The sequence below is a fragment of the Capricornis sumatraensis genome, chromosome 1, assembly GCF_032405125.1.
Source record: "Capricornis sumatraensis isolate serow.1 chromosome 1, serow.2, whole genome shotgun sequence".
NCBI classification, from domain to species: domain Eukaryota; kingdom Metazoa; phylum Chordata; class Mammalia; order Artiodactyla; family Bovidae; genus Capricornis; species Capricornis sumatraensis.
The window spans coordinates 256,580,785-256,593,242 of NC_091069.1; the positions used below are offsets into that span (position 1 = coordinate 256,580,785).

The 12,458-nt window shown below is 43.4% G+C and overlaps 1 protein-coding gene across 2 annotated transcripts in view; it reads right to left on the reverse strand.

Annotated features, from left to right (window-relative positions):
* The window catches only part of ERG (ETS transcription factor ERG), a 132,257-nt gene that overhangs the window by 21,284 nt on the left and 98,515 nt on the right, over window positions 1–12,458 (reverse strand). For both annotated transcript variants that reach the window (XM_068974195.1, XM_068974113.1), the window contains exons 4-5: window positions 2,421–2,624; window positions 1,523–1,603 (exon numbers count right to left, since the gene is read on the reverse strand). In XM_068974195.1, coding sequence (XP_068830296.1) covers window positions 1,523–1,603; window positions 2,421–2,624 — 285 coding nt within the window. The remainder of the gene's footprint in view (window positions 1–1,522; window positions 1,604–2,420; window positions 2,625–12,458) is intronic.

Sequence of the window (12,458 nt, forward strand, 5' to 3'; positions counted from 1 at the left end):
CACATCTCTGTTCACAAGCCTGTCTTCCCTTTCTCTCAGTCAAAGCTCAACTTGTTACCGGACAAAATTCCCTGTTTTCCAGCTCAGTCCATTTGGAATGCGCTACTCTGCTTTTCGATTGCTTCTATGTTTAGTGAGGACAAAAATAATGAAATCAGAGCTTCCTTGACACTTTCATTCCCTGCTAAAAAGAATTTTTAAATGACTATGAAGTTATCTGAAAGTGTGTGTCTTTTCAAAGCATTTCTTAAGGGAGGGGAATTAGTTTGTCTAAGGTGCTTGCTATTTCTGGCCACGAGGTTATTAAAAAGCTTATTGTGTAACCTACATCAGAAAAGTGTATGATCAATTCAAAGCAATTTTTAAACTTCAGAATAAAAACATAATGTTCTGAACATTGAGGGCCAGCTCAAGAGATCAACTAGCAATCCCTGCTATACTCAAGCTTGGACTCACTCATATTATATGTTTAAAAATAACACGGCAAATATTTGGAAAACGGCTGCATTTCTCTGTGTGGGCTGACCGTGCACTGGCTGGGCTTGCTTATGAGGGGTTTCTTGGTCCTTCCAACACTTGATGGCTTTCTCCCTAGCCTGGGGGTGGCAGAGGGTCCCGGGAAAATGATACAGTGGGGTTAGCAGCCTGTGGTCAGGCTTACACAGTGTCTCCATCACAATGGAGAAAAGGGATGCCGCCAGGACCACATTCATCCACAGAAAGCCCAGCCTCTACTCTCAGCCTTTACTGGGAGGGGAGGGAGAAGGGTTAGCCAGGAAGAAGCATCATGTTAAACTCTATCAGGCTCAGGCCAAAAAAAGAGAAATAAATATTAATAAGATGTAGAATCAATAATTAAGACATGGAATAGCAGGTATTTGGTTAGTTACTAATTTCAAACCTTCCAAAATCATAACATAGCCTCCCTTGCAACAAAAGCTCCCCAGAGGCAACCAACATTCCCTCCTACTGCCTTTTGCAAACGTACAAGATCTGTGCGAGAAGATACAAGTCAAGTCAAATGGCCTAAAACTTTACCAAAAAGGGAAAAGTATAATCCCTGCTTGTCCTAGTAAATACTCATTTAAGAATTAAAAAAAAAAAAATTAAAGTGTTGAGTTCTCAGCCTTTAATTTTCAAAGGAGAAAAAGGAGGATGCGAAGGGCCCCTTTATACAGGACATGCTTTTAGTTTCTACAGTCAGCACAGGGCACATTGGAGCACTCACAGCCGCAGACAGTAACCAGCAAAGTGAGCTGAGGCTATGGCTAGAAGCTAATCCTGCACATATCCTGGCTGAAAGAAATCCTCTGACTGGCAAGGAAAGCAGGGGAGTACTCAGAGACCAAAGAGGCTGCGGTAGCGCCAACAGAGAACCCTGATCTACCAAGGACCCCTCCACCATCCACCTCTGCCATCTGCCTTCCTGATGCACTGGCTGTCCTGTTCCGCCTGGAAAGCATGTGACCTGTAAACAAAAGCCTATGCTTGTCCTGGGGGCAAGGGGTGGGGCCAGCATTACCTGTGTTTCTAGCATGCATTAACCGTGGAGAGTTTTGTAAGGCTTTATCAACATCATCTGAAGTCAAATGTGGAAGAGGTGCTACAAAACAAAACAAAAAGGCAACATCCAAATGAAAAAAAGAGAGAGAATTACCTTCCTTGAAAAATTAAAAGAAAAAAAAAACAAAGAAGAAGAAAGAAAATATCTGCCCCTCCCCCCGCCCCCAACACTCCCCACCCTAAATATCATGGGCTGCTTGGAAATCTCTCCATGGCTCTGCTACCAGTTAGCATGTTAAAACCTAGATGGGGCCCTATATGGAATCCAGGGATGCCAGGCAAAGCATTTACACCAAAGAATTCACACCACCCACTGTTGCACTGTCTCGACTAGCTCCTTCTGACTGTGCTTGACCTTTGAAATATTAAAGCATGCAGCAGACTCTGTAGATTCATGCCTCTCATTGCCAAGATGCCATTCCCATTCTGGCAGGCTGAGCCACATCTCAAGATACCAAGCAAAAACGCTCCTCATTTTGTGTTCCAGTATGCAAGGGAGTTTGGTTTGGCTCTCAGGAAGATAAACGCCATACTTCCCATCAAGTAGGAGCCCTACGGTAAAGTTTCTCCTGTTTGGACCTCACGGAGATGAAATAACGTGTGACCGGGTAAAGCTCTGCTTCCCTCTGATAACGTGATCCTCTCGGCCAGGGGAACCCTGGAGGAGCAACTGAACACTAGCGGTGACTTTGCTGCTTCTTATAAAACAGCCACTTTCACTCCGCATCTGGCTAAGTCATCACCTGCTGAGCATTCTCTCAGATCCTAATGGAATCAGGTTGGGGCTGAATCCTCTGCATCTGAGGTTAAGAAGGACCTCAGACAGTGCTCTTCGTGGGGATTGGGGACCGCCTTACTCTCTCTGAGGTAGTGGAGGTGCGACAGGAGGATGTCAGCGTTGTAGCTCGGGGTGAGCCTCTGAAAGTCATCTTTGGTCATCTTGCACAGCTCCTTCCCGTCGATATTCTGGAATAATAAGATGTCAACGTCCGGAAGCCCGTATTCTTTCACTGCCCACTCCAGCCACTGCCGGACATGGTCTGTACTCCATAGCGTGGGATCTGAAAGGGGACGGAAGAATATTTAATCAACGCCTGAAGACAAACTCCTGGGGCAAAGCCATATCCCAGGTGGGATCTCCCACTAGCCACAGCTTGCCAGAGCATCACCTGCCACTCTTCCAGAATTTTCAAGCCAGGCTCAGGGACCAGTCCAAGGAGAATGTCCAAAGAACAACTGACTTATGCTCAGAGACTGCTATTTTTAAAGTAAGTTTTTTTTGCTGTTTTTGTTTAAGCAAATAAGGGTATTCATTGATTCACATAACTGAAAAGTCCAGGGGATACACTAGCTTCAGGCACGGTTTCGTCCAGGAGCACAAACACTGTCTCGAGACTTAAGTCTCTCCATCATTTGCTTCTCTCTCCTCTGTACTGGCTTGATTCTCTGACTGGCCCCTTTGATATGCTGGGCCCTGCTGGTTTCAGTTTTCCATCCTAAAGAGCTAAACAACTTCCGTAAAGAGCTTCTGAGCCTCTTCTCCACAGTTCACTAAAACTCTTTAGGGTTGAGAATCACTGGACCAACTTGAATCACATGGCCATTCCTGAACCAATCACTATGGTCAAGGAGGTGGGCTGTGCTGATTCGTCAGGTCTGAATTACACGTCCACCCAGGAAGCCTAAGATTAAGTCAGACTGAGCCACGTGGACTGACAACAGAGAGAGGGGGCTCCAGGAAACATCAAGGAGTTGCTCCAAAAGGATGGAATGGATGCTGGTCAATCAGAAACAACACTGATGTCAATGCTAAGACCAGGAATTGAAAAAGTTTAAAGGGAATTATCCTGGAAGTGTAGGATTCGTCATACCACTTGCTTCCTTGTTGCTCAATTAACCTAAAGTTTCCTGGAGGGATAAGGTTTTCTTCTTATTCATTTCTTTTTATTTTATTTATTCATCTATTGATCTGAATAAAGAATATCTGAATCACTCTGCTCTACACTGAAACTAACCTAACACTGAAAATCAACCACACTTCAGTTTAAAAAGAAAATGGGAGGGACTCCCTGGCAGTCCAGTGGTTAAGACTCTCTGCTTCTAAAGCAGGGAGCCTGGGTTTGATACCTGATCCCACATGCTGCATGGCACAGCCATAAAATAAATAAAATTTAGAAAAAATAAATTTTAAAAAACAATGAGAAAAAATGAATAAGAATCAATGAAAACTTTCCTTAAAAAAATACTGGTGTCTTTATATGAAAAAAAAAGAACAACATATATCAGAAAGATGTTAATTACATATTAACAAAAAAAACATACAATATTTGTATGAAATGCTGGAAAATGTTGACCACAGAATTGGAAATGATATGTAGGTCAACCTGAGCCCTAGCACCTCCCAGCAAGCAAGTGTTTCTAGGCGAAAGGCATCAGTCACACGCTCTTCCTGCAGAGAAGCTGGTCTGGCAACTCACTCACACCTGCAGGAGGCAAGCTGGCTGGGGGTGTTCACATTCCACAACCGAGGCACAAACACCCACAGGATGCAGGCAGTGTCGTCACGCTCGGTCACCATGTACGGAAGGTGACCCCCGTAGGACTAGGAAGGCAGGGCCCTGGGGAGAAGGGGCAGGCGACCCCCTCAATGGAAACATAAGTTGAAAGCACCCCACGCAAACAGCCTGGGTGGAGGGTACCCAGTATGCCTCACTGGGAGATGCGACCCCTCCCTGGGGTCCCTGAGCACCAGGAGACATTGGGACCAAGAACAAAAGGCCAGAGTTCTTCTAATCCCTGAGTCTCTCAATGCCGTGACCCCCAGAGACTGCTTCTCTCCTCTGTGTCTGTTTCCCATGTGGAATGAAAACCTAGGTCTGGGGGTCTCTGGACAGGCTGGGAGAGGGCAGGCATGCCACGAGGCTCAGATCATCATGAGTGGACACATCTGCTGTGGGAAGAGACCACCCTTTTATCACTTTCTAGCTTAATAGTTCTGGAATCCCACTTGCTTCATGGGAAATAGATGGGGAAACAGTGGAAACAGTGTCAGACTTTATTTTGGGGGGCTCCAAAATCACTGCAGGTGGTGATTACATCCATGAAATTAAAAGACACTTACTCCTTGGAAGAAAAGTTATGACCAACCTAGATAGTATATTCAAAAGCAGAGACATTACTTTGCCAACAAAGGCCTGTCTAGTCAAGGCTATGGTTTTTCCAGTGATCATGTACGGATGTGAGAGTTGGACTGTGAAGGAGGCTGAGTGCCGAAGAATTGATGCTTTTGAACTGTGGTGTTGGAGAAGACTCTTGAGGGTCCCTTGGACTGCAAGGAGATCCAACCAGTCCATTCTGAAGGAGATCAGCCCTGGGATTTCTTTGAAGGGAATGATGCTAAAGCTGAAACTCCTGTACTTTGGCCACCTCATAAGAAGAGTTGACTCATTGGAAAAGACTCTGATGCTGGGAGGGATTGGGGGCAGGAGGAGAAGGGGACGACAGAGGATGAGATGGCTGGATGGCGTCACTGACTTGATGGACGTGAGTTTGAATGAACTCTGGGAGATGGTGATGGACAGGGAGGCCTGGCGTGCTGCGATTCATGGGGTCGCAAAGAGTCGGACACGACTGAGCGACTGAACTGAACTGAAGCATGGGCGTCCGACGTGCTGTTGGAATACACTCTGTATTCCAGAAACAACAGAGTAGTGGCGAGAAACAGTCAGCCAGTCACGTGCCGCCAGAATTCTCCTTCCTCCCTTCCGCCTTCCCTCCTTCTTTCCTTCTCGTTCTCACTCTCCGTCTCCCCCTCCCTCCCTTCTTTTGTTTCTTCCCTATGGTTTCACATCTTTCTTAGTAGAAAGGAATCATTTTGACTCCAGTAGAATTCATCGTAGGCCCACTGCCCTCCTGGACACCCCAGGAGAAACCACTAACCTGAAATGTTACATGCATCGCTCCTGTACATATCTGAATACTCTTGCTGTATCCACCATACATATTGTTGTGTGCCTTTCAACTTAAAATAAACGACATCTGATTTGCTTTTGGCCCTCAGCACTGCATTTTCAGGGTGTGTTCAAGTCCATCCATGGAGATACAGTTCATCATTTAAGCAGCTCTTGCACACCCCCTCCCCATGAATATACCCAATTTACTTATCAGTGAAGACCGCTGCATCCCCCTCCCCACTCACATGTGAAGGAATCTGCATTGGTCCATAGCCTGGGCTCCACATGAGTCATGAGGAGACTGAAAAAAAAAAAAAAAAAAAAAACCAAAATACTACAGATGCCTGCTCTCACTCACAGAGATGCTGAATGACATCTGCAGGAGGGCAACCTGGGTATCAGTTGTTAAAAGCTGTCCAGGTAATTCTAATGTGGTTCAGACCGTCTACTCCCGGATTTCACTCCTTAAGAGTGTGATCACAGGACCTGGAAGCCTCTGCATTCCCTGGGACCCCTAATTAGAAATGCAGAATCCCCAGGTGCCATGCAGGCCTGCTGAATCTGAGTCTGTATTTTCATAGGATTCTCAGCTGACCCATGTCCACACGAAGCCTGCGGAAGTGCTGGCCTAGGTGAGTACCCCCATGCAGAATTCATGGTCACAGGACCCATGCCTAACTAAGATATCTGGTTCTGCTACAAAGCATAGAATACCTACAAAAGCTCAAATGGCAACGTTGACAGAAAGGTACGCCTACGCCTTTGTAATCCAACCACATGGAAACATTTTGTTAGCCTGTGAAAACTGAATGTTACCTCCATCCAAGTCATTGAAGTTCAGATGGCTCTCTGCCATGAGGTCAGAATTCTGCTTTCACGGACAAAACGTTCGAAACTTCAGACTGTTTCCATAGAAAGTTTTTTTTTCCCCCTCCCTTTTTCTCATGGCATGTCATGATTCCTCATCATATAAGAACAAATCATATACTGGTCTCAGGATGCCCTGAATTCAAGTTCTCTTTCCTTAGTTCTATGCAGAGGACAGTGAAATAGCCCTCTTAGAAAGAAGGTCCTCCCTTCCACAGGGTCCCCAAGTCATTTCCTGTAAATTCCACCACTGGGTATAGAACCCATGGAAGGACTATGCTTTGGTGTAACTACTTCCTAGAAATCAGTTCATTCTGGGAAGGCATTTTCTTCTCTTAATGGTGGAAACATATTCTGAAAATGATACATAAATATCTTCCTGAAAGTTGCTGGCTTCACATTACCATGGCCAGGTGACACCTTAGGAAGACAGCCAGAAGAAGGCCAATTTCTCTCCAGAATCCCTTGGTGTGCCTGTTAATTGGTTTCCCTTGCTAAGCTCAAGGTTGCAATGGCTCTTTCAATTTTCCTTTAAGGGAATCTCATGCAAGACCCCGGAGGCCAATTTCTCTTTGATCTGCACTATTACCGCTAAATTCTTGCTCCAGATTGGTCAAATGGCCCTTCTCTTGTCCTGCTGGCATGAGCATAAATCCCTACAACCTTCCCAATCATCAATTAGGCAGTACTTTTCAGATGCCTTTTAAAAACTGTGTGTATTCTCTGAACTAAAAATTCCACTTCTAGAAATTTATCCTTAGGAAATCATAGAGGAAGTGCGCAATGATTTATTTTCAAGGATGTTCTTTGTAGTGTTGTTTATAATAGCCAAACATTGGAAACACCCTAAATGTCCCACAAAAAAAAGAACTAGTTAATTTGCTGTACATTTAGGAACATTCTTGTGATATTTAGAGACGAAAAATTACACTGCTGAATGTAGTTACTGATATAAAAAATGTTTAAATTAGATTAAAATTTTTGAAAACATTATGGTCGTATAATTATATTCTTCAAAGAAATACAAATATATCCTTGGAAAGAATTTTCAAGAGGTAGGTATTGGTATGGCAATTATTGTGTCTGAGCAAAAGGCAATGGAGATTTAATTTTTTTTTCTTTTCACTCAACTTTATCTTTTTTCTACAATGAACCTGTGATACTTTGGTTAAACAGTTATTTATAAAATATGTATATATGTGTATATATATTCTCTGTGTTTCAAAATCAAAACAAGGTCCTACAAAGGACTGCACATTTACATTTGCTAAAATGTTTTTATGACATTTTCATAAAATTTTAATACTACTTTTTTTATCCAGCTCATGCATGGGAGTTGTTTCATTGCAAAAGAACAGAACTACACCAAGTCAGGTTACTCCTGTATCCTTTTGGAATTTGATCGCCACACCTCTGCCCTATACATTTAGAAGCAAAGAATATTAAAAACAGAATATGAAAATATGGCCGCTTGACAGAGTGAATGGGGACGCTCCTTTCCAGTGTGTCTCTGGGGCACCATTATTCTAGACCACCTCTACGGGTGTTCTGCAGGGAGCGGTTTGCAAGGGTCAAGTCTGAACTCTTCAGTCTGAAGCACATGGCCCCAGGCTCCCGGGCCCTATGGTTTTCCTAAGCATCATTCCCAGCTTTCTCCTCCACCCAGACCGTCCATCCCCACACACCCAGCGGTCATGTCCTGAACCCACACCCCGGCTGTGCCCACACACCACCCGCAGGCTGGAGACACCCTTCCTGCACCCTCGTCTACACTCAGCGCCTCCTTTGGGTATCTGTCCTCCACACCCTTCAGGTTTAGGAGCCGACAGTGACTCCCCGGGCAGGGACGTGAGGACAAGACAGGAGGCGCTGTCCCTGGCCCAGTAGCAGGGCCCACCCTGGGCTTCCCCAAGCTCCCTGGGCCAGGCATTAATGCCGCTTTTGTAAAAGGGTATTTTTTTTAGGGTTCAAGTCAGTGTGTGGGGTCTCAGCTCACCCTTCAGCTCCATAGAGCAACCAGGAGTGAGGCTTCCAGCTTTCCTCCATGGCCCATGATGGATCAGCCAAGTTTTCTTATTTCCGCCCAACCCTGCCATCACAGAAGGGAGCTCACAAGGTCCCACAAGATTCAACAGGTCTTCCCTCTTTCCCCGATCCCCCACTATGCGTATGAAGGAGAAAGGGGAGGGGTCACAGGATGAGCCCCCACCCAGGGTCATCTCTGCCTCTGTTCAGGGGTGGATCGCACACCCTCTGCCCCCCAGGGAGTGGTGCAGCTCAGAACCTGTCTCCTAACCTCGTGACTGAGCCTGGGGTTTCTTTTCTTTTCTTTTTTTTTTAATGGCATTATTTTCTCAATTGGAGTGTGGCTGACTTACAAGGTCGTGTTAATTTCTGCTGTACAGCACAGTGATTCAGTTACACATACAAATATTCTTTTCCATTATGGTTTATCACAGGATATTGACTATAGTTCCCTGCGCTTAGAGTAGGAGCTTGTTGCTTACCCACTCTGTATATACCAGTTTGCATCTGCTAATCCCAAACCACCGGTCCATCCCTAACCTGTCCTCCTCCCCATGGCACCGCCAGTCTGTTCTCTATGTCCCTGATTCTGTTTCCTAGATCGGCTCACTTGTGTCATAGCTCAGATTCCATATATAAGTGATACGATACGATGTTTATCCTTCTTACTTCACTTAGTATAATAATTCTCCAGTTGAATTCCTGTTGCTACAAATGGCATTATTTTGTCCTGTTCATGGCTGAGTAGTTTTCCATTGCATATAGGTACCATATCTTCTTTACCCTTCTTTACTACTATTTACCTGTCGGTAGACATTTAGGAAACAATGTGTACATTCCACAGACCAATAGGACTTTAGTCTTAAGACCGACAGTCTTAGTCCTTAGACTAAGCTGAATTTAACTAAGCATTTATGATATACACAAGTACTGCAGGGATTCAGAGGAGGCCAAGACAAAGATGCTGACGATCTACCGAGGGAGGCAGCCATGAAGATGACCCACGAAATGGAATGAAATCTGTTATCCAAGGAGGATGTGCAAGTGCAGAGAAGCAGCAATCTATCCCATCAGGGGACAAAAAAAGGGGGGGTGGGTGGGTGGAGTTTCACCAGAAGGGTTTGGCTTGAGCCTGCACGAACAAAAAGGATTTTGACCGCAGTACAATGACAGATGGAGAAGGGAATGGCAACCCACTCCAGTATTCTTGCCTAGAAAATCCCAGGGGCAGAGGAACTTGGTGGGCTACAGTCCAAGGGGTTGCAAAGAGTTGGACACGGCTGAGAGACTTCACTTTCTCTTTCTTTCAAAGAGAACCTTGAAGATCTTGCTAAGAAGGTTGGACTTTATGATTTAGGAATTTCAGAGTCATTGAAAATATCTGAAGAATCAACGAATGTCTTAATTCACATCCAGCATAGCAAATCTGGTGATCAAATAAAAGGTTTTATCAGGAGCCAGAACACTCATATTTGGGTTCTGATTCAACCATTCCTTAGATGCAAAAGTCAAACTCTCTAGAATTTTCTTTTTTTCTGTGGGTAATTAAGTGAAATGTTAGGGGAAGAGAAAAGTCAATGAGATAATGTATGGGGAAGCACTTTGCCAACAATAACACATTACAGAGCAATAACGCATCCACACACTGGATCTGCATTGCAAACTCTGCTAAATTGAAATAAACAGTCTATTATCACAGGGGAAGCCTCTTCCTTTCAACACAAAAGTCTGATTTATCACTTCATTTTAAGAAGCTTTTGGAGGTGCTTCTGGCAGAGGAATCACAAGCCGCTAGGGATAAGTTGTTTTGTTTTCAGCCCTCCAGTTCAATTGTTTTGAAAACATCTATGTCTAGTCTCCACAACGCGTGGACATCAAAATGGTAAATCCCCACGGTACAGGGTTAAAAAAGAAAGTCATCTCTCTCTCTGCAGCCTCTTACTTGTATTTTAGATGACACAGTTAATATCCAAAAGTTTTACAAATGTTATTTCAGTAAACGGAGATGAAAACAATAAATACAAGCAAAGCTGATTTGCACTGTTTAGGCGGGAGTGGTGAGAGGCGAGGGGATGACAAGCAGTGGGTAGGATTAGGGTTGAAATTTTTTTTACATTTCCCTGAAACTGGATTCTGACTTAGTAGAATTCTACTGCTGCCAGGAAAATATTAAGTAGATATTTAAATTAAGCAAAAGGATACTGCATTGCTGAAGACCTATCGTGCCTTCTTGAAACAAAATACCTCATATAGGCAAGCATTCTGTTTCTGAGACATTGGCCCCACCCGAGAATGAACCAAATTGGTGATAAGTCCTGAGTGTCATTTTTCTTGAACAGTATCAATGTAAAATACTGGCTTTCAGAAAGAAAAATCACTCATGGTCATGAAAAAATACCAACAAAAATAAATTGCACTTCTAAGTCATATCACAAGCCTATGAGGTCTTTGTTTATAAAACCAGACCCTGGCGAGGCTGCCAGTCTGCTGTTCTAGACACTCAGAAGCCTGCAAAAATAAGATTTAGTATTTTGCCGCCTCATCAGAACAAATTTTACATTTATAAAGAAGCCTGAAAAAGAGAATTGGCTCAAATTTGAGCTTCAAGAAATTGAAATTTGAGCTTAAGTAAAGAGCCTACAGTCAAGGTTACTTCTGAATCTTTTTATTTCCAAACGATGAATGCGGTTCAGTCACTGTTTTAATAATTACTGATTTCTAGTTTTATTGTACTTTTGTCAGTGAATGAGGTCTATATGATATTAATTTTTTGAATAATGGTTGTTACTCCTATGGCACGGTCAGTTTCTGCAAATGCCCTTTGAGTGCTTAAAAAGAAGGCTTCTAATTGTTGAGTACAGGTTTCTATAAATAACCACTAGATCAAAATTAGTAATTCACACATAACTTCCATGTCATTGATCTATCAAAAGCTGAGAAAGGCCAATTAAAATCTCTCACTAAAGTGAACTGGCTATTTCTCTGTGTAAATTATGTATTTTGAGGCTATGTTATTAGGTACATTCAGCTTTATCATCATACATTCTTCATAAATGTAAATACTTTTTATCATGTGCTAACTATCAGTTTTCTCCAGTAATGCTTCCTGTTTCCATCTTGTCAGCTATATTTTGGCTGCGATTTGGCTAGTGTATCTTTTCCCATCTCTACTGGCATTCCTTATCTGTGTTGGATGTTTCTGTAAATAGTACATAACTAACTCTGGAGTACTTTTTAAAAATCAATTTTATCATTCTCTGTCTTTAATGACAAGTTCGATCTACATACGTTTATTGTTACTGGTGTATCTGATTTCTAACACTTCACTCTTTCTGTGATTGCCGTATCTGCTCTTTGTTTCTCTTTTCAAATATCTCATTGATCTCATCTATTTTTCTTTGCTCCTTTTTCTTTGTTTCTTTCTCTACTGGTTGGGTGTTTAACGTTCTACTCCAATTTCTTCACTTCTTAATATTTATACAAAATAAAAATTTAATCCCCAAATGTCCTTTGCCCAGAGAACATAAGGTATTTAGGAACCTTTAACACTAGTCATTCATCGCTATGCTTATACAATAATGTCATTCAATATTTTTATTCAACATTATTAGAGTCTGTGGCAGGAAAAAGGATGTTCAGTTCAGTTCAGTTCAGTTCAGTCGCTCAGTCATGTCCGACTCTTTGCGACCCCATGAATCGCAGCACGCCAGGCCTCCCTGTCCATCACCATCTCCCAGAGTTCACTCAGACTCACGTCCATCAAGTCTGTGATGCCATCCAGCCATCTCATCCTCGGTTGTCCCCTTCTCCTCCTGCCTCCAATCCCTCCCAGCATCAGAGTCTTTTCTAATGAGTCAACTCTTCTTATGAGGTGGTCAAAGTACTGGAGCTTCAGCTTTAGCATCATTCCTTCCAAAAAAATCCCAGGGTTGATCTCCTTCAGAATGGACTGGTTGGATTTCCTTGTAGTCCAAGGGACTCTCAAGAGTCTTCTCCAGCACCACAGTTCAAAAGCATCAATTCTTCGGTGCTCAGCCTTCTTCACAGTCC